Source organism: Lethenteron reissneri, chromosome 11 (assembly GCF_015708825.2).
Source record: "Lethenteron reissneri isolate LAM-NWPU_2019-01 chromosome 11, ASM1570882v1, whole genome shotgun sequence".
NCBI classification, from domain to species: Eukaryota; Metazoa; Chordata; class Hyperoartia; order Petromyzontiformes; family Petromyzontidae; genus Lethenteron; species Lethenteron reissneri.
Genome location: NC_083789.1, coordinates 1,026,714 through 1,045,952, shown reverse-complemented (window position 1 = coordinate 1,045,952; position 19,239 = coordinate 1,026,714). Strand labels below are relative to the sequence as shown.

At 47.4% G+C, this 19,239-nt stretch overlaps 1 protein-coding gene across 1 annotated transcript; it reads right to left on the bottom strand.

The window, feature by feature from the left end:
* Positions 1–119: 119 nt before the first annotated feature.
* Positions 120–16,095, bottom strand: ERMARD (ER membrane associated RNA degradation). Its single transcript, XM_061549722.1, is given in 19 exon segments — positions 120–1,535; positions 2,354–2,467; positions 3,004–3,104; positions 3,106–3,196; positions 4,164–4,544; positions 4,734–4,813; positions 4,947–5,030; positions 5,570–5,746; positions 6,105–6,170; positions 6,360–6,389; positions 7,294–7,396; positions 7,872–7,986; positions 8,650–8,789; positions 9,150–9,247; positions 9,368–9,457; positions 9,591–9,692; positions 10,643–10,782; positions 12,479–12,660; positions 15,276–16,095. Coding segments are annotated over 18 exon segments (2,253 nt in total). The 5' UTR covers positions 12,645–12,660; positions 15,276–16,095; the 3' UTR covers positions 120–1,360.
* Between the last annotated feature and the right edge of the window lie 3,144 nt (positions 16,096–19,239).

Sequence of the window (19,239 nt, the reverse complement as noted above, 5' to 3'; positions counted from 1 at the left end):
ACACAAACTATAAAATGACATGCACAATGAGTGACCTGTCATTGAAGGGCACCTGAATGACCACATAGAAACAAGCATCTGCTGCAAAAAGAGGTGATCCCCAATCGGACCCCATATGGTTGCATTATAGAGAATACTTTCACCTAATTTATTTCAAGTGGGAACGATGTATAGCGTGAAATCTAAATTCAACGTGATCACACATTTTCTTCAAACTTGTGTCATCAGCAGAGCCACGTGTTGGTGCACACTTTGGATTAAATGGCATATCATGTTTGTGAAGTGTCTATTAACTGGGCCAGCAAGGTGACCAGAAATTGGCTTGCAGCAACGGGTTCATGAATCCGTCTGTGGCACCTTTGAATATTAACCCCTTGTATGCATTGGTTTCTCTGGACCACCCTGGTTTTCTTTCGCACTTCTGGGGGGCATTGACACCTAAACAAAAATCGTGATTCCAACCTCTCCGCTTCTCCAAAAAAGTGTTCTTGGAGAGGGAGTCTGTCCCCTAATGGCTTTGCTGCTACCTGTTTCTGGTTTTGCTCGTAAGTCGTGAGGGCACGATGTGGAGCAGCTTGTCTCGGGGAGAGGAAGTGGTGGGGGCCCCGTGCTGTGCACCCCACCCCAGAAACTGCACATTCCGAGACCTCCAGGAAGTCGCGGATGTTCAGAAGATGCCCAGTGGGTGGCGACACCGACCATCAAAAAAACAGTTCTAACAAAGGAGCAAAATGTAATAATACAAAAACAAGGAGCAAACTAAAAACGAAATATCCACAAATCCTTAAATTATACACAATACTAGTTAAGCATTTTACCGTGCAAGATAACACAAATCTGTAATATAAAGACGAAATAAAAGCCAATCAAACTTTATGTAAAAATTATACTCGCATCAAATTCCGTTTATTGTAGAAAACCAATTGAGAGGACATTGCTAAATTTAGAAGAGCTTATTCCAGGTTTGTGAAGTATCATGGACGAAAGAGCATCTCGTGTTGATTATTGGCATATAATTTGAGATTTGTGTCGGATGTATTTGGTTATGAAGATTTAAATCTGGTATAAACAAGATGAGCATGATGACATTTTCTGAGTAAATACATTAACTTCGACAAAGGTCCCTCCATACTGTGGAATGCATCCGGTTTTCGGATAGAGATCACAACGGAACCAACAAGACTACGAAATTAGACAATAGATTCTTGATTAAGATCACAACCACAAATAACAGTTCATTAAAACTCAAAGGATCAGGGCATTGGGTTATTTCATGCCTACGAACGACGATGTGTACAACCATTTCCATGGGCGGATGAAGAACCACCAAGCGACGCCCCGAGTCGCCGTGGTGCCCCGCTCACTGTGGAGCGCCGACACCGCTGGCTCCGTGCTGGCTTGGGAGGTGATGCAGCGACAGGTGCACGGCAGTGTACAGCTTGTCAAGAAGTTCTGCGGTTTCTGCCCACTTGTTCTTGCTGGGGCTGGTGTAGATCACCAGGTTCTCCATGCATTGAAGAACTCCTTTTAATAACCTAGAATGTAAAGGAGCAACATCACATGTTAGCAAATTCCGTAATTGAGAGGGTATCGTGGAAACACTTGATATCCCAAATGTAATTTACGATAACCCAGGCCTGCTTTATTGGACCACTTCTAAATCCGTTATTGTCATCTCACAGACTGGCTGCACAATGAGCTTCACAATCAAGTTTTTGAATCCATGTAATCGGCCTTTCAAAAAAAGCAGTCCTCGCTGGACGATGAGATGTCGTGGGCCGTCAAGTATTTTTCCCAGAGCAACCCGTCATTGTGTTCACTCACTGGGCCTCGGTTGCTCCCAGCAGCACCCTGGCCCATAGGAGGTGGGCTCGGGTGCTGCTGGACGCGAGTATTTACATCTCTTCATGGCCTTGCCCCACCTCATCTTGCCTCCCTCATCTGCTTCTATATCCCCCCTCTCGTCCTTTTCTTTCCCAACCTTCTCTGTCTCTCCTCCCCGTGCCCAATCCCTTTTTCGGTCATTCTCCCTCCTTGCCCCCCTCCACTGGAATAAACTTCCCTTGGGCATAAAGCATCCCCCCTCCTAATCTCCTTCAGTTTCTCTATTAAAGCCTCACCTCTTCCCTCCCCTCGACACTCCACTCCTTCCCAGTCCCTCCCCTTTTGTGATCCCCAAGTACGCCTCCACCGCTACCACATTCTTCAGCCCTTGCACATGCCACCGGTCAACTGCATCATTCCATTCTGTCACCATTTAGTAAGCTATGTCAAGCGGGTTGAGTGAAGGCGCTCTGGAAATATAAATAAGACTAGATTCCATGGTCCGTATCTTGCGAGCACTCACAGGTACCTGATGTGCTTCTGTGAGGTTCGTGGGTGGCAGGTGGACAGGCGAGGCAGGCGGTGAAGCTGCCACACCACAGTGGCGGTTACCACCCACAGGGCACGCGACAGGCTGGGGACACTGGGGGAGTCATCGCGAAGCGTGCGTTAATTCACACACTTTGAGGGTAGGCCGTCGTAACAAGATATGCCTGGAACTATGTGAGGTAAGTACGTGGCAACATCCAAGCATTCCAAGTCAGATGATGACGTAACAAAGCATGAAGAATCGTCACTAGTTCAACAACATTAATTTTTGCCAATGCTAGATTTAACCACAGTACAAATGTACAAGTCCACAGCATGGCAGTGCTGGTTTCAGGCAATATTTCTACAAAACCAGTTTTTGTTTCTAGTAGGTGAGAAAATGACGATTTCCTCCACCTCATGAATTGCCCCCCAGATCTGCAATTTAAGGAGTACTACACTGTCTTTGCTTGCGGTATGAATCACAGTTACATTGGCACGCATCAAGCCTGGCTGATGCCGACAATTTTATCACAAACCCCAAGGTAACCTCAATCACCCCAAATAATGTATCGTTTCAGAGGGAACGTGAAGGGTCCCGAGAATGAAAGCACACCCCGCTATGATGTCAGAGCACGTGTCATCCGTTACCTCTTCAGCATGCGCAGGTAGTTGGTTCTCTGCCGGGAGCGCAGCTCTTTCCTGAGCCACTGGTCGTGCCGCGAGGCGGCTCCGTCCACCGTGTGTGCAGAGAACCGCGAGGCAGTGGCGCGCCACGCTCCGCAGCAACGCCACCGCTTCCAGCGCCACTCGCGGCTGCTGCCGCGTCGGTGGGACAGGGAAGCTGCACGTCAAAAGCAAAGGGTCAAACCACGGAGCGCAACTGTTCCAGGTTTACACAACCACATATACGAGATAGTCATATGGTGAGTCCTCGTTTAAGGAGGTAGATGCCTCGTTAAGCAAAAACTGTTTCCCCATAAATAAAGTAACAATAAAGTTTGTGGAGATACGCTGTACGCACACACAATAAGATGGCGGGACAAATAACTGAGAGTACGCCGCCGCGTTACTGCATCACTCCACGTTCTGTATCGTACCGCTCAGCTGCGCAGATCAAGAAAGTTCATCGTCAACCGCTCAGAAACTGTTATAACGGTGTGCGTCCCGTGTTGTGCCAAGTGTTCCCGATTGGAAGAACAGCGTTATAGCTAAATCGCGTCGTGTGAGCACGCGTAAAGCGAGGACTTACGTATGTAACTTTTGGCCCAATAAGTATGAATTGGGATGATGATGAAATTATAAAAAATTGGGGAGCGGTGATGCACCGGTAAGTGCACTGTGCTATGAACGGTTGACCCGAATTCAATTTCCAGCCATGGCTCACATGAGCGGTATCCTCAGGCAATCCCCGATTTAAGTACTAACCCAACTTATCTTTCACATCATTATAAAAAAAAAATCGGCTATTTAAATGCATTGCATTAATTACAATCATGAGTAATTTACCATTTTTATAATACGTTTTAGTCCTTTGTCAATCCACTGCTGATGAACTCAAAGCATATTCTGATAATATATTACTTTTCATACCAGTACAAAGTGTACAAATAATGTTGGTTTTGAAATTAAAAAAATGCCGAGTATCCGAAATGCCAAACAATCAGCAACTCTTTTATTAAATCGGTGCAAACCCTGTTACCTTCCTCAGTAATGCTTCCTGCCCACAACAAACAAGTTATCGTATATATATAGATGTATACAGCACCTTATTCCATGTTCTAATACAACTCATAACCATGGCACAAGACCTGAGGAGCTGAGCGTGCTGCTGCTGGATGCTGGCGAGGAGACGGTGGCCTTCCTCTGGCTGGACAAGCCACTGCGCTTGGCTGACGAAGAAGCGTCTTTGAGCGGAGGGACGCTGCTGCTGCTGCCGCTGCTGCTGCTGCTGCTGCTGCTCTGGAGCAGCGGGGCAGTCCTCCGCTCCGTGCTCCTTTGAGCCGCCCTGTCCCTGACGGGTGGCAGCGCCACGTCGCTCATCTCCTGAACTCGTCCGCTCGCCATCGCCGCCGTCACGTAGCCAGGAGCCGCTCGCCTCCCTCGTTACTAAGCAGGGCACAGGCTCCTGAGCTGATGTTAACATATTCATCACACAACTCCGCGTGGAATCTGCTCCCTCAGCGCAATTGCTAAGGGAAAAACAAACCCAAATGACATTGCAAAGCATTATTTAGGCAAGAGAGACGATGAAAAATCTTAAATAATACTTAAAAAATCAACAAGTTTGTCAATAACACTGCGTGTTCTGAAGAAGGGCGATTGCCCAAAACGTCACCCGCCATGTGTAACTAGCGGGTCACGTATAACGTGCTTCCTACCTCCACTCTGAATCCAAATCTTCCTCACTCGGTCCATGAATGTCTTTCCACATTCTCAATGAAGACACACACTCGGATATCTATAAATAAAGCGCACAAGGTTACCAAGCAAATTAATAAACATGTAAACATATTATTGCACGCGTGAAACTCCGAAGGTTTCTCTCCAACGCCAGCGCCACAGCTACGCTCCTCACCTGCACAGCAGCTCACCTGTAGTGTGAGTCTCCCAACAGGATGGAACACAGAACGGTATGTGTCCATAACGCTCAGGAGCGCTTTGACGTATCCATTGTCCTGAAACAAGATGAAAGCAACCATTACACACATTGTGACAAAACACACACACACTATATACACAATATACACAGTACACACAGTGTACGGTATACACAAAATATACACACAATACACACACAATATACACACACTACACACACACACACACACGTTTATTAAATAATGAGACAACACCACCCCCTTCTTTCCCGTCCTCGCGTTCACAACAAACGCGTCGAGTGCCAACGGACAATCACCTTCACGAACCTGCTTCTGTTGCTCCCTGAAAGCAGCTCCCGTCTCTACTCCCTCGGCCGTGTTACTGCGACTCTCTACCCTCACGCCCCCCAGCCTTGACCAGGCCTTCCCCAACCCCTCCTTCACATCTCCTGCCTGTTCTCCCGTCACCATAACTACACCACCACTTTTAATAACCCCACCCTTTATCTCCACCACGACCATCTCATGTATGTAAAGTGCCTTGGAATATGGCGCTATTTAAAAACTAAATATGTATATAAGATAGGACAATGTTTGCAGGTGCCAGGGGGACGCACCTGCAGCGTGCCGTGGCCTCGTGCACAGCACCTGCCCAGCAGCAGCAGCAGCAGAGCGACCGACAGGACGTGAGCAGCCACAGGCCCGGGGACCATGGGCACGGGAACCTCCCCATGGCTGAGGTGGTCACGGAGCCGGGGACCTTCCTGGTAACTCAGCAGATCCAAGAGAATGTCCTGCACACACACAAAGCAACACACACCGTTTGGAATTTAAACAAATGATTGGGTGTTACTGTGGTTGGCAGTGGTGCACATTTGGATATTAGCTCCGTTTAAAATCCCGCAGAGGAGCATTGTGTTTTCGCTATAACGTGCATACAGGAGTATTCCATCTGCACCATGACCCTAACGCCATCTCACATGCAGCAGTTGTGAGCCGGCCTGCCTCAGGTAGCTTCAAGGATGAGTACTTTATGTGCATCGTGCGTGAATTGTGGGACTCGTTCTAGCTTTTAAAGAAACACAAACCACGTATAATAATTTAAAAAATGAACAGCACATTATTTGAGAGCACACATTCATACAAGTTTACCATGAGTGGATTGCCTAGCTCTTCTGGTAAAAGGTTGTTGCCCCCGTTAAACGTATCCTCCAGTATCTAAACACACAATCATACAACAAGCATTATTATAAGCATCACGACTCACGTAATATCAAATTCATTTTCCACACATGGAACGGGGATTAAAGTGCATCGTAATGACGCATTGCAAATTGTTTCCTTAAAATATCCGACCCAAAAAGAAAGTGATTTGTTCAGATTGATCAAAAACCGTGTTGCACTCACCTCGTCAAACGTTGTGTACAAGACCGTGCTCTGGAAGAGAGAGAGTACATCTCTTCACTGTAGGCATCTTATACATCACAGTGACCCCAAGTGTCTCCCCCTTAACACATCTTCCATACAGGCCTTCAACCTTGCATCTCTAGAGATGTGGCGCTACTGCGGTAGCACTCCCCCCTCGCCGTCTCAAAGTTGTGGCATCAAACCCGAATCGGGAGTGGACCCATCCCATTATCTCTCCAGGGCCTATAAAACGGGTACCACTTTGTGAGTCGTCAACAATAGTCATTTAATACTTAGCTGATACCATTGGAGTGTGTAGGTTTCTAGCAAGTAATTAGTAATGCCGTGGAAATGCTCTGTACTTCATGCAAAGTTGGCCAAAGGAGTAATTTCTATACGGTCATTGAAGTGTCTCAAACCACAACAGGTGAACTCGCCTGCGAGCACGCGTACCACACACTGGGCAAGCTCTGAACATCAGGCCAATTGATGCACCGAACCCTTTAGAACACACAACCTTCACCCTGCAAGTGTTAAGCCTTCTGTCAATCCACTGCTGGATGACGGCCTCCCTACACTGTGCAGGTCATGGGGTTATGTGACAATACCTTGCCACGCTGGTCAGTGCTGGGTTGGTGAATGCAGGGAGACTACAAGTGCAGTACAACAATGGCCTTTTCTACACAACCCCCTGGTGCCCACCAATTAGCCGGACAACGTATAACAGCCTGCTGTGTAGGGTGGTAGCCCATCCAAGCACCATCCAGGCTCAAGCCCTGGTTCAATTCTGACATCTGACGAGATCGGGCGCATCCCCGGGGACTTGGACATAGGCTCCCCCACCCTCCCGGTTGAAGCGAAATGTTGAGCGCCATGTGATTGGAGGCCATGTTGAGTTCATCGACAGCAGCGCGTGGGTTGAAACAAGCCTCACCTCTGCTGTGAGAAGCCTCTCGGGGCAGGAATTCACACGCGCGAATGTTGCCCTCAGCCCCATCTCTAGCTGAGGCAGCAGCAGCACCACACAGTCAAAGAACCTGGCACGCGAGCATCGAGTAGAACAACATTTCGATTTAAAGCTTTCGTGACTGCAGGGGTTCATCTTATTGGTTGCCGCGACTCTAAGGCGCTCTCCTCCTCTAACCCAGCTTAAATATACGCTGCCAAGCTTGGTGGTGCTCATTCAGACGCCGTCTTTCCGACAGCCCTGTTCTTCACCTGAGGATGGCTGCTTGCGTTGTGGCCGAAACGTCGTGAGAATTGTATTTGATTATGTTTTATTTTTATTATTTAATCATTTCCCTTCTACGTGACTTTACCGAAAGAACCAAGAAGATAGAACAACATTCTTAACATCATTCAATTAAACGGCACTTCAAGTCAGAAGTCACAGTAAAACGCCTTCCTCCACTCCAAAAGAAGTGATGTGTCGCTACACATCAGAAGGATTTAAGGTAAAATTATTGTTTGTTATAAAGAGCATTTACTATTTTAAGGGCCAAAGTGGAGTACCTGTGATGCCTGTAGGCCTGAACAGCTGCCCTCCACTGAGGTTCCATCGGCTCGGGTACGAATGTGGAGCTGCCGATGAGCTGCTCCATCACACACAACTCCTCCTCGTCAATGTCTGAAAGGGACACACAACAGAAACAATGAAAACGAGTGTTAGTTAGGACTGTAGGCTGCTCGTATTTAAAGCTGCGTGATATTATATTGTATGTAGTTCTCAAAACACAGACTAATGTAGAGCTTGACACCGTATGCTGATTTTAATGCTGCGTTGGGTAGCCTGTGTGGACGTAATTCCCCGGGAGCCAACACTGTGAATAGGCTTTCGATGGCCACAGGATTCGTTATTTGTGGCAGTGGCTTTGATTGCTTGAAAGAACCGTTTAAATTCTGTGGGTCAGGTTCAATGCTCTCAATCTTGTCCTCAATTTCAGCAGTGAATTTTGGAAAAATCGCTGTCCGGAAATTCCATCGAGTTCTTGGTTTCAACGACACCAACGGAACTGCAATCCCAATGTGGACCAAGGCTTGTGAAGCCGGCTGTGCAGGAATCTGGCAGGATTTTTCGTGTTGCGTGCAGGGGCTGTGCGTTCTTGTTTGCCGATGTAAAACAGCAATCAGGGTTGTAGTCTCTCTGCCATCTGTCGGATCGAAAAGCAGCGGACTGCGTCGGTTGGAGAAGAAGGTATCTTTGGTAGGCGAAGACCCTAACCCGAACATGGATGCAAGTGTCAATAAAGCTGTTTGATTTTACGTCCAGAAGATTCTGAAGGAGCATCACCTGGGAAAACAAGCATCTCGCTCAGCTCTGGCAGCGTGAAGGAAGGCCGGTGAGTCAGCGTCAAGGCCCTCTGCCGGCTAAGAAACTCCCCCAGGCAAAATCCCAGACTCGCTGCAATCAAGAGGAGAGCCGACCCGTACCTACAGCGTAACGCAAAACGCATGACGCATACACATTGCCAAAACAACAGGGCGAGTCCATCACTCTAACACCATTTCACACAGTGTTCCAGAGAGGTATGTCAGTTGTAGATGAGAGAAAGTCAATTCTAAAATGACTAAAATAATGTAAAGCCCTTGTCAATCCACTACTGGATGAAGGCCCACCCACGTCATGCAACGGAGGGTACTTGAACATACTTTACCATGGCCGTGTAATGTACTTTATTGAATGATGGTTATTTTGGTATGTGGTAATGCAGTCTTGCGTAATAAATTATGGTTACATTGCAAGTGCCTCACGTTCATGACAACACCGCATGGCCGTGCATTCTCACTCACATAGGGCCCACTTCTCCTGGGGCAGCAAATCCATGCCACAGGACATTCCGGAGGTTCAGGCTTTGTGGAGAGCCCAGCAGCACTCGCAAAACGTCCATCTAACAGCAGATGCAGTGCAGCACTACATCAGCACGTTTAAAAGTAGAACATTAATTCATGACTTGTTCATGATGCAATTATTACAAAATGGTCTATCGGTTATGCAAAGCATTACTCACTTTGTTCTTGCCAAAGATGGAAGCCAGTTCGCTTGAGGCCAGCAAGTCACGAAGCAAGAAAGGGCACTCTTTTCCGACCAACAGGTAGGCCTGTGCATTGCATTGTGGATATTAGTATCGTTCTTCAAAACACAAATGCACAAGACTCAGAAGAGTACTCGGAACGTGCAATGAGACCGAATTGCAAGGCTCCATGAAGTAAAGGAGGAAACTGAGAACTCACATCTCCCAGTGCTCTCTCCAAGAAAGCAGTCACCTTCAACAGACATAAATTAGTTCCCGTGGGCTCCACACCATCCAGGAGTTGAAAGCAATTCACAAATTCCTATAAAGAAACAACGAGCAGTTAAATGCCTTGCATTTCATATTTTAGTTTAAATTTGCAAAAAAGATCAATTTAAGCTCGTAAAAAAGTGAAAATTGAGGGGAAATGTTTCATCCTTTAACAAACATAGAGTGCTATTACACAGTATGTCTTGCAAGAAATCTGGACACAACAATGCACATTCTAACATAACAGGAAAGTGTAAGAAGAAACTGATGGTACATAAATATGATGTACAAGCAGGTTAAGATTAGAAAATTAGTACAGAATTTTTTAATCTGGATAAACACAAGTTAAGCAATGAATATGGAAAAATAAACAATATCGCCACAATGTATATTCTGTATAATTTACGAAAAATATAAAATAAATCAAATGTCCCTCAAATGTGATTCCAAGATTCAATTGTCACTCAATAAACACGTGAGCTGTGAGGAAAAGCGTGAAGCTAGTGAAAAATGCATATCAACAAAGGAATGTTTTTTTGTCACATATTGAGCCAAGTCTGTAACTAAGAATATATGGTATAGAGGTGAACACACGGGCTGGGGGAATGTGAACTAAAAACAAAGGCTGCACAGCCTCAAAACATATATATATGAAATATCAAACATTTATTAACAGCATTCTTTGTTTCCTTCGGTAAAGTCACATGGAATAGAAAATAATTAAATAAAAATAATAAAAATGAAAAAAAACCTCACGACGTTTCGATCACAAAACAAGTGGTCGTCATCTCCATCTTGTGTTGCGATCGAAACGTCTTCAGTTTTTGGGTTTTATTATTTATTTTATTACTTTCTATTTTATCTATGTGACTTTACCGAAAGAACCAAAGAATATGAATTCCTGCCTGTCACGAAAGTTTTAAGTCAAAATTAATGAACAGTATTTGGAACGTCTATTAAACCAAGTTACCTCGTGCAGAGTTCACATCAGCAGCAGCTAACCTGTGGGCAGTTGGTCCACCTGAGCCATTCGTGGTAGACGCTGGCACACTGGTCCCGCGTGAGAGCCGTCAGGTAGCGGTGCACTGCACGCCACACAGGGCCCAGACCCCTGACGCTTGCCACAAAGTCCACATCTTCACCTGGAATAGTGAACGTGAAAAAATAAACATTACACACTGGTTACTCAAAATGATGTTTCATGTGATCTCATAGACAAGCTAGATGTGATTGATACCGATTTGGCGGCCTCAGATTTACTTGATTGCACTGATAACACATTCCTGCGGAGGGAGCTGGTAGGAACGTTGGGTTGCTCGGTCAATGGCCAGGGTCAACGGTGGCGTGGTGTATTCCGCAAATATGCCCGACTGTGAGGGTGGGCACAAGCCGGCGTGAGTAGGTTAAACGTTGAGTTTTATAAGGGCACCACGGGGTGACCAGCCCCTCCACACCCAGCCCCACCCCTCCCACCCAGCCCCTCCCCTCCCCCACCCAGCCCCAGCTTCCCCACCCAGCCCCTCCCCACCCTCTCCTCCCCACCCATCCCGACCCCTCCCACCGCCCACCCAGCCCCTCCCCACCCTCTCCACCCAGCCCCACCCCTCCCACCCTCCCCACCCAGCCCACCCTCCCACCCAGCCCCACCCTCCCCACCCAGCCCACCCTCCCCACCCAGCCCACCCTCCCCACCCCCCACCCAGCCCCTCCCCACCCAGCCCCACCCTCCCCACCCAGCCCTTCCCCTCCCCACCCAGCCCCTCCCTCCCCACCCAGCCCCTCCCTGCACGACGGACACAATAATCCCCTATGGGCTGGTGTAACCAGGAGGTTCCTACCAGTATAGTTTGTAACAGCTACACATCCTCCATCGGGGTTGAGAAAGCACTGCGCTACGATGTCCTTACAGGGCAGCAGCGCTCACGAGTGTCGCTGCTCCCTGTTCTGGTAATGGCAGTACCAGACATGCATTGTATTGTCTGCTGCTCGGTAGGTAATTCCACACAGAGATTAAAGAGTCATTTGTCCTCATTTCTACGAAGGAGACTTTGCAAGAGTGAAAAATATTTGTGAGAATTGTTTTAAACGTTCTGTCAAAACAATGGAATATCTTGCCAGTGCACTGCATATTTAAACCTTAGAATTTATCAAACGTAGTTACTGCATTGAAGCTAATTTGCATTCATTATTTTTTCCCAGTATCACTTTTAAAACGATAGAACAAATTACGTAAACAAGTGTATCACCATTACACTTCTGTATTCAGCGCCTGTATATTTGTGTGAGCATTCATTTCACATTCAAGGTACCTTGCAATGCACGTTTGACAACTAGCCTCTAAAATACAAAGTGCAAGACACAATGACACAATAACCTGGGATGCCCATGAAATTCTACTTTTAAAGTGCAGTGCTTGGATATATTCGTATTAAATTTCGATTTAAAGCTTTCGTGACTGCAGGGATTCATATTCTTGGTTCTGTCGGTAAAGTCACGTAGAAGGGAAATAATAAATAATAAAAATAAAACATAACAAAATAACATTTTATTTATTATGTTTATTATGTTTTATTTTTCTTATTTTTAAAGTCACGTAGAAGGGAAATAATGAAATAATCTAAATAAAACAATAAAAATTCTCACGACGTTTCGATTGCAACACAAGCAATCATCATCAGGTGTGAAAACTAAGCAAGAAAAATAAACCCCTTAAGTTGTTTCTATTATGTTTCATATTTATTATTTTATTATTTCCCTTCTACGTGACTTTACCGAACGAACCAAGAATATCTGCGTATCATTTCAATTTTGTAAAAGGCTTGCGATCGGATGTTGTACCGGCTGGATCGTATTTGACACAAGAGTGAAGAGCATCCCAGTCGACAAGTCCAAGCGAGGTGATGACATCTTCAGTGGTGAACCTCCGCACGTCCTCAAATCCCAGCTCACACACCATGCGTCGCACAGACGGAGACAGAAAGCTCCGAGGTTTAGTCTCAGCCATGTCCAGGGTGCATCGTCTGATACACAGCAGATACAACAAAAAAAATCGATCGTTAAAATTCGAAAATAATTCAACACGTGCATTCGCTAAAACAGAAAAAAACACACTCATGGCATCCTGAGTAAAGTGTACAAGTATTTCACGACTGCAGGTGAAGTTAGTTTTGTGAACATGTCACAGGTCTGGGGCTACTAGTGGAGGATGCATGACCCAGCCAGCAAGGGATGCCGCGTCTAACTACACCATGCATTCTGATGTCGAGACATGAGGTCGAAGCGATTCGATCTCGCTAGGATCTAGAGCTACTCGGCAGCACTTGTTATGACTTCAACATACCGTACAAGCTGTTCGTCGTGTAAATGCTCGAATCATCTTCTTTATATTACAATTAAAAATTTAAAAATTTACCCAATTTTATATCCAATTGGAATTCGTGCTGAATAGTGCATCAGACTGTAGCTCACTGGGACTGTAGCTCACTGGGACTGTAGCTGTGTAGGACCGTAGCACAGTGCAGAGTGCGCGTGTAGTTGGGTGAGAGTGTAGTTGAGTGAGAGTGTAGTTGGGTGAGGCTGTAGTGAGGCTGTAGTGAGTGAGGCTGTAGTTGAATGAGGCTGTAGTGAGTGAGGCTGTAGTGAGTGAGAGTGTAGTTGAGTGAGAGTGTAGTTGAGTGAGGCAGTAGTTGAATGAGGCTGTAGTTGAGTGAGAGTGTAGTGAGTGAGAGTGTAGTTGAGTGAGAGTGTAGTTGAGTGAGAGTGTAGTTGAGTGAGAGTGTAGTTCATGAGGCTGTAGTTGAGTGAGGCTGTAGTGAGTGAGAGTGTAGTGAGTGAGGCTGTAGTTGAGTGAGGCTGTAGTGAGTGAGGCTGTAGTTGGGTGAGGCTGTAGTGAGTGAGGCTGTAGTGAGTGAGAGTGTAGTTGAGTGAGAGTGTAGTTGAGTGAGAGTGTAGTTCATGAGGCTGTAGTTGAGTGAGGCTGTAGTGAGTGAGAGTGTAGTGAGTGAGGCTGTAGTTGAGTGAGGCTGTAGTGAGTGAGGCTGTAGTTGGGTGAGGCTGTAGTGAGTGAGGCTGTAGTGAGTGAGAGTGTAGTTGAGTGAGAGTGTAGTTCATGAGGCTGTAGTTGAGTGAGGCTGTAGTGAGTGAGAGTGTAGTGAGTGAGAGTGTAGTTGAGTGAGAGTGTAGTTGAGTGAGGCTGTAGTGAGTGAGGCTGTAGTTGAGTGAGAGTGTAGTTGAGTGAGAGTGTAGTGAGTGAGGCTGTAGTTGAGTGAGAGTGTAGTTGAGTGAGAGTGTAGTGAGTGAGGCTGTAGTTGAGTGAGAGTGTAGTTCATGAGGCTGTAGTTGAGTGAGGCTGTAGTGAGTGAGAGTGTAGTGAGTGAGGCTGTAGTTGAGTGAGGCTGTAGTTGAGTGAGAGTGTAGTTCATGAGGCTGTAGTTGAGTGAGGCTGTAGTGAGTGAGAGTGTAGTGAGTGAGGCTGTAGTTGAGTGAGAGTGTAGTTCATGAGGCTGTAGTTGAGTGAGGCTGTAGTGAGTGAGAGTGTAGTGAGTGAGGCTGTAGTTGAGTGAGGCTGTAGTGAGTGAGGCTGTAGTTGGGTGAGGCTGTAGTGAGTGAGGCTGTAGTGAGTGAGAGTGTAGTGAGTGAGGCTGTAGTTGAGTGAGGCTGTAGTGAGTGAGGCTGTAGTTGGGTGAGGCTGTAGTGAGTGAGAGTGTAGTTCATGAGGCTGTAGTTGAGTGAGGCTGTAGTGAGTGAGAGTGTAGTGAGTGAGGCTGTAGTGAGTGAGGCTGTAGTGAGTGAGGCTGTAGTGAGTGAGAGTGTAGTTGGGTGAGGCTGTAGTGAGTGAGAGTGTAGTGAGTGAGAGTGTAGTGAGTGAGGCTGTAGTTGAGTGAGGCTGTAGTGAGTGAGGCTGTAGTGAGTGAGAGTGTAGTGAGTGAGGCTGTAGTGAGTGAGGCTGTAGTGAGTGAGGCTGTAGTGAGTGAGGCTGTAGTTGGGTGAGGCTGTAGTGAGTGAGGCTGTAGTGAGTGAGAGTGTAGTGAGTGAGGCTGTAGTTGAGTGAGGCTGTAGTGAGTGAGGCTGTAGTTGGGTGAGGCTGTAGTGAGTGAGAGTGTAGTTCATGAGGCTGTAGTTGAGTGAGGCTGTAGTGAGTGAGAGTGTAGTGAGTGAGGCTGTAGTGAGTGAGGCTGTAGTGAGTGAGGCTGTAGTGAGTGAGGCTGTAGTGAGTGAGGCTGTAGTGAGTGAGGCTGTAGTTGGGTGAGGCTGTAGTGAGTGAGAGTGTAGTGAGTGAGGCTGTAGTGAGTGAGGCTGTAGTGAGTGAGGCTGTAGTTGGGTGAGGCTGTAGTGAGTGAGGCTGTAGTGAGTGAGGCTGTAGTTGGGTGAGGCTGTAGTGAGTGAGGCTGTAGTGAGTGAGAGTGTAGTTGAGTGAGAGTGTAGTGAGTGAGAGTGTAGTAAGTGAGAGTGTAGTGAGTGAGGCTGTAGTTGAGTGAGGCTGTAGTGAGTGAGGCTGTAGTTGGGTGAGGCTGTAGTGAGTGAGGCTGTAGTGAGTGAGAGTGTAGTTGAGTGAGAGTGTAGTTCATGAGGCTGTAGTGAGAGTGTAGTGGAGTGCTGTGGCACAGTAGGGGAGCGGGAGTGTTGCGCTACGAACCTGGCGACCCGAGTTCGATTCCCGCTCACGGCCAACACCGGAGACGATTGTCTGAACCGCTCCTCGGCCTCCCCTAGGTCGACTCAGCCTCAAATGAGTACCTGGCGCGCTGTGTAAACATCGCCACTAGGAAGACAAAGACGGCCGGGCGTGGTGCTGGCCACCCACCCCCTCGTGTGCCACAGTGCTGGCCTTCACAGGCGGTGCTGCTCGCTAGCAGCACTTGCCCCAGCAGTCTGCGAAGGCTACACGGGGGACTTCGTCTTTGTTGTGCGACTCGGTACAGTCGCGGGGTCTCTCCGCGGGGCGAGGGACCGCGGCAAACCGCACCCCGCTCGCAGACCGGTTCGGGGACACACAGCAAGAGGGACCGCGGCAAACCGCACCCCGTACGTCGGAAACCGATTAGGGGACACACAGCAGGAAAAACCGGTAACCGTTTTCAGAATTCATTACCGGTTTTGTAAAAAAAATTCAGGAACCGATAACCGTTTCCAGTGGAACGTCTCGTATGAATGCACCGATTGGTGAGCGGCAACAGCTGTGATTTTGTGATTGCGCGCGTTGAGAAAGTGAATGTGCCAGGTGGTGAATGCACGTGGAGTGGAGTGGTGACTCATCATCATCACCGTGATGGGGATGCCGCCTCCTCCTCTTCCTCTGTGTTGGTGGATCGGTCGTGGAGTCATCACAAGCTCCATGGTGTACGAGGACTCGACTTTAAAGACACACAAGAAGTTTACATCTGGAGGGCATTCTTACAGGCGGACCGGGGTGACACAATGTGGAGTAACAGAGGTGACAGCAGAATGGGGTGATTTTGACAATGTGTTTAATAATCGGAAACAACATCAGGTGAGAGATTTCAGTCATTGCACAAACGTCACAGCTGTGACACATGGGTCGGATGCATGGACCATGAGAAAGAACAACATCTTGTAAAGGCTGAAGTACGCACAGCAGCATGCTGGGAACGACACTGCGAGACAGAGTGGAGCAGATGAATGAGAGAACAGATGCCAAGAAGAGACAACGCCATTGATTGTTTATCAAAGTTGACTTGGACAGGACACATCGAGAAGGGGAGATGGCAGATGGACAAGACGGGGGAATGGAATGGCAGCCAACGTAGTGAGGTGCCTGAGGGAACGACCACAGCAGAGATGGAGTGATGAAATCAGCCCGTGTGCAGGAGCAAGACGGATTGTATCGTCTGAGAACCGTGAAAGATGGTGAACAAAAAGAGCCTGCGTTCATCCAGGAGTGCATAGAACATGGGTGATGATCATTATAAAAGGATTACATTTTCTATTCAGTAGTGTCTTTGTCTAAAAATGTTCGTTGAAAATATTTTTTAAGGTGCTCTATGTATTAATTGAAGGTCAACATGTGTTATATGTGCTGACAAAAACACCTGTAACATTCACTCAGTATGTGTACAGTACATCTCAAGTAATCCTTTTAAACGTAAGAAAAAGCGACAACACAAAACCAGCCATCTGGACACGCATCATTTTTATACATCACCACCATCATCATCATCACCATCTTCATCATCACCATCACCTTCATCTTCATCACCATCTTCATCACCACCATCATCATCACCATCTTCATCATCACCATCATCACCATCTTCACCACCACCATCATCTTCATTACCATCATCTTCATCACCACCATCATCTTCATCACCACCATCATCTTCATCGCCACCATCATCTTCATCATCACCATCTTCACCATCATCATGTTCATCATCACCATCTTCATCACCACCACCATCATCTTCATCACCATCTTCACCATCATCATGTTCATCATCACCATCTTCATCATCACCATCTTCATCACCACCATCATCACCATCATCGTCTGCGACGCGGCCAGCCAATGGAGGCGAGGCCACGCGATCAGAGCACTCCCCCAACCCCGCGAGCCCTCGAGACGAGCGGCCACAGATGTCAACACGGGGCCACTAGTGGCACTTGCCTGTGCGTCTCGCAGCAGATGGGAGTTGTGAGGGATGGGGTGGTGCACCAGATACACGTGTGAGGGTGCAGAGGGTTTAGACACACTCGAGTGTGCGTCGTTGTACGTGTTTATATAATTTAATTGTGGTATCAGGATCGAAGAGAAATTGGCCACGGCATTAATAAACAAGAGGCCTCGTACTGCGTGAATTCCATCAATGGATACGGCCATGCCAGACAAAGCCAGCCCCACACCTGCTGCCCTGGCTACAGCATTTCTTTGCCTTGCTGTCGCAAGCCATTGTCGCACGCGTAGCCATGTGGCGTTATAGCTTTGTGCGATTCATCCACTATCGATCTCACCACTCGTGAGTTCGGAAAATCGTTACATTGCTTAATCAGGAATTATCTGATGTGCTTTATACAGAACATCTGAAACAAAACTCGCCCTTGTGTGGCACCATATGTCGAGTGCGATTTGTGCTGCTTTGTAAAATACTCGTTCGCTTTGTAAAATGTTCCCTGTGCCATCAGTTGTAACAAAAAACAAAAAATATCACGCAAAATACAACTTCGCCCTTGACAGGCTGCACGTTTTTTCTACACGGTTTGAGGATTTAATAATATAAATATTCAGGTTCTCTTTACGATTATTTATTATCTACTCAAATATTATAATTCTTTTGCATACATAGTACAAACGCGAAGTTTATCATGAAACTCGTCAAACTCCAGCCGTAATTGAAACACTATAACGGAGCCGCCGTTGGTTTGCACTGATTTTTTTTTGCTCCATTTGCAGATATCTGAATCTGATTGTTGAGAGCTTAAACAGATGGAATTGTTTAAGTTAACCCAAGAATGAGAAACAGACGTTTACAATCAACACAAAGGAGAGAATGCCTGTATACATTATCCTGACGTTGCCCAGCTTTTCCGATTTCTGCAGCAAAGCGTGTCAGTGTGCACAAAGGCGCTGCTCTGTCAAGGGACAACCCCCTCGGCTTTGTATCCTAATTCGTGCGCCCAGTTTTGTGTTCCTGTAATCGGGCAGAAAGCCTCTGCGAAACTCCTGCGCTCTATCTCAAGTGATCTTCACCGCTTGATAGATTCATTCCGAGTAACTTTAGGAAGATGTTGCCCGCGCTGACGACGACGACGATGCACCCACGGTGGAAAGGGCTACACGTGGCAGTGAGAGAGTGGCAGTGTGTGGGTTTGTGTCGCCCGGGGTAGAGGGACTCGCTCGCGGGCGTGTGGAGCGCGATTCGTCTCGCCCTCCCAATGGAGCGCTCCTCCCCAGACGCGCTCCTTTCTTCCGCGGCCATCTGTTCCCCCACGGCGCCCGTGATTTGCATGGCAGGCTACTTGACCCGGTGGGTTGAACACTCCAGCAAAGGAGGAGGAGAAGAAGAAGAAGAAGAGGCTCAAATGCCCCCCCCTCCCCCCCACCATACAAAAAAAGTACGAGCCGATATGTTCGATAAGATAAGAGTGTGAGCACCCTGGCAGCACAGGAGACGCTCCGACGAGAAGTCTGCAGCCAGCACCGGTTTAGATCGACTCGACGCCACAATGCACCACCACGCACCACCACAAAGACAGAGATCACCCCTCATTGCCGGAATGCACTGCCGGGGCAAGTATTGTTAGCGAGCACCTATTGAGGCCGGAACGACACACGAGTGTTGGTGGTCAGAACCACGCCCGGCCGCCTTTGCCTCCCTCACACCGCACCAGGTACTCGTTTTAGGCCGAGTAGCTAGAAGGATCTGTATTGACAACTAAGCACGTGTTGGAATACCAGTGATAGGTCAATCAGAATCAACATCGCTATTTGGACGGGGAATCCGATGAGCTAAGAAGCTCTGATGAGCCAGGATGTCCGTGGTAAGGAAGCCGGCGGTGGGGATGTGGCTCGTGACTGCGACAAGGTCACATGGCTGCACTAGTCATGGAGGTCCACGTGGCGAGCAGCTCGAGACACGATC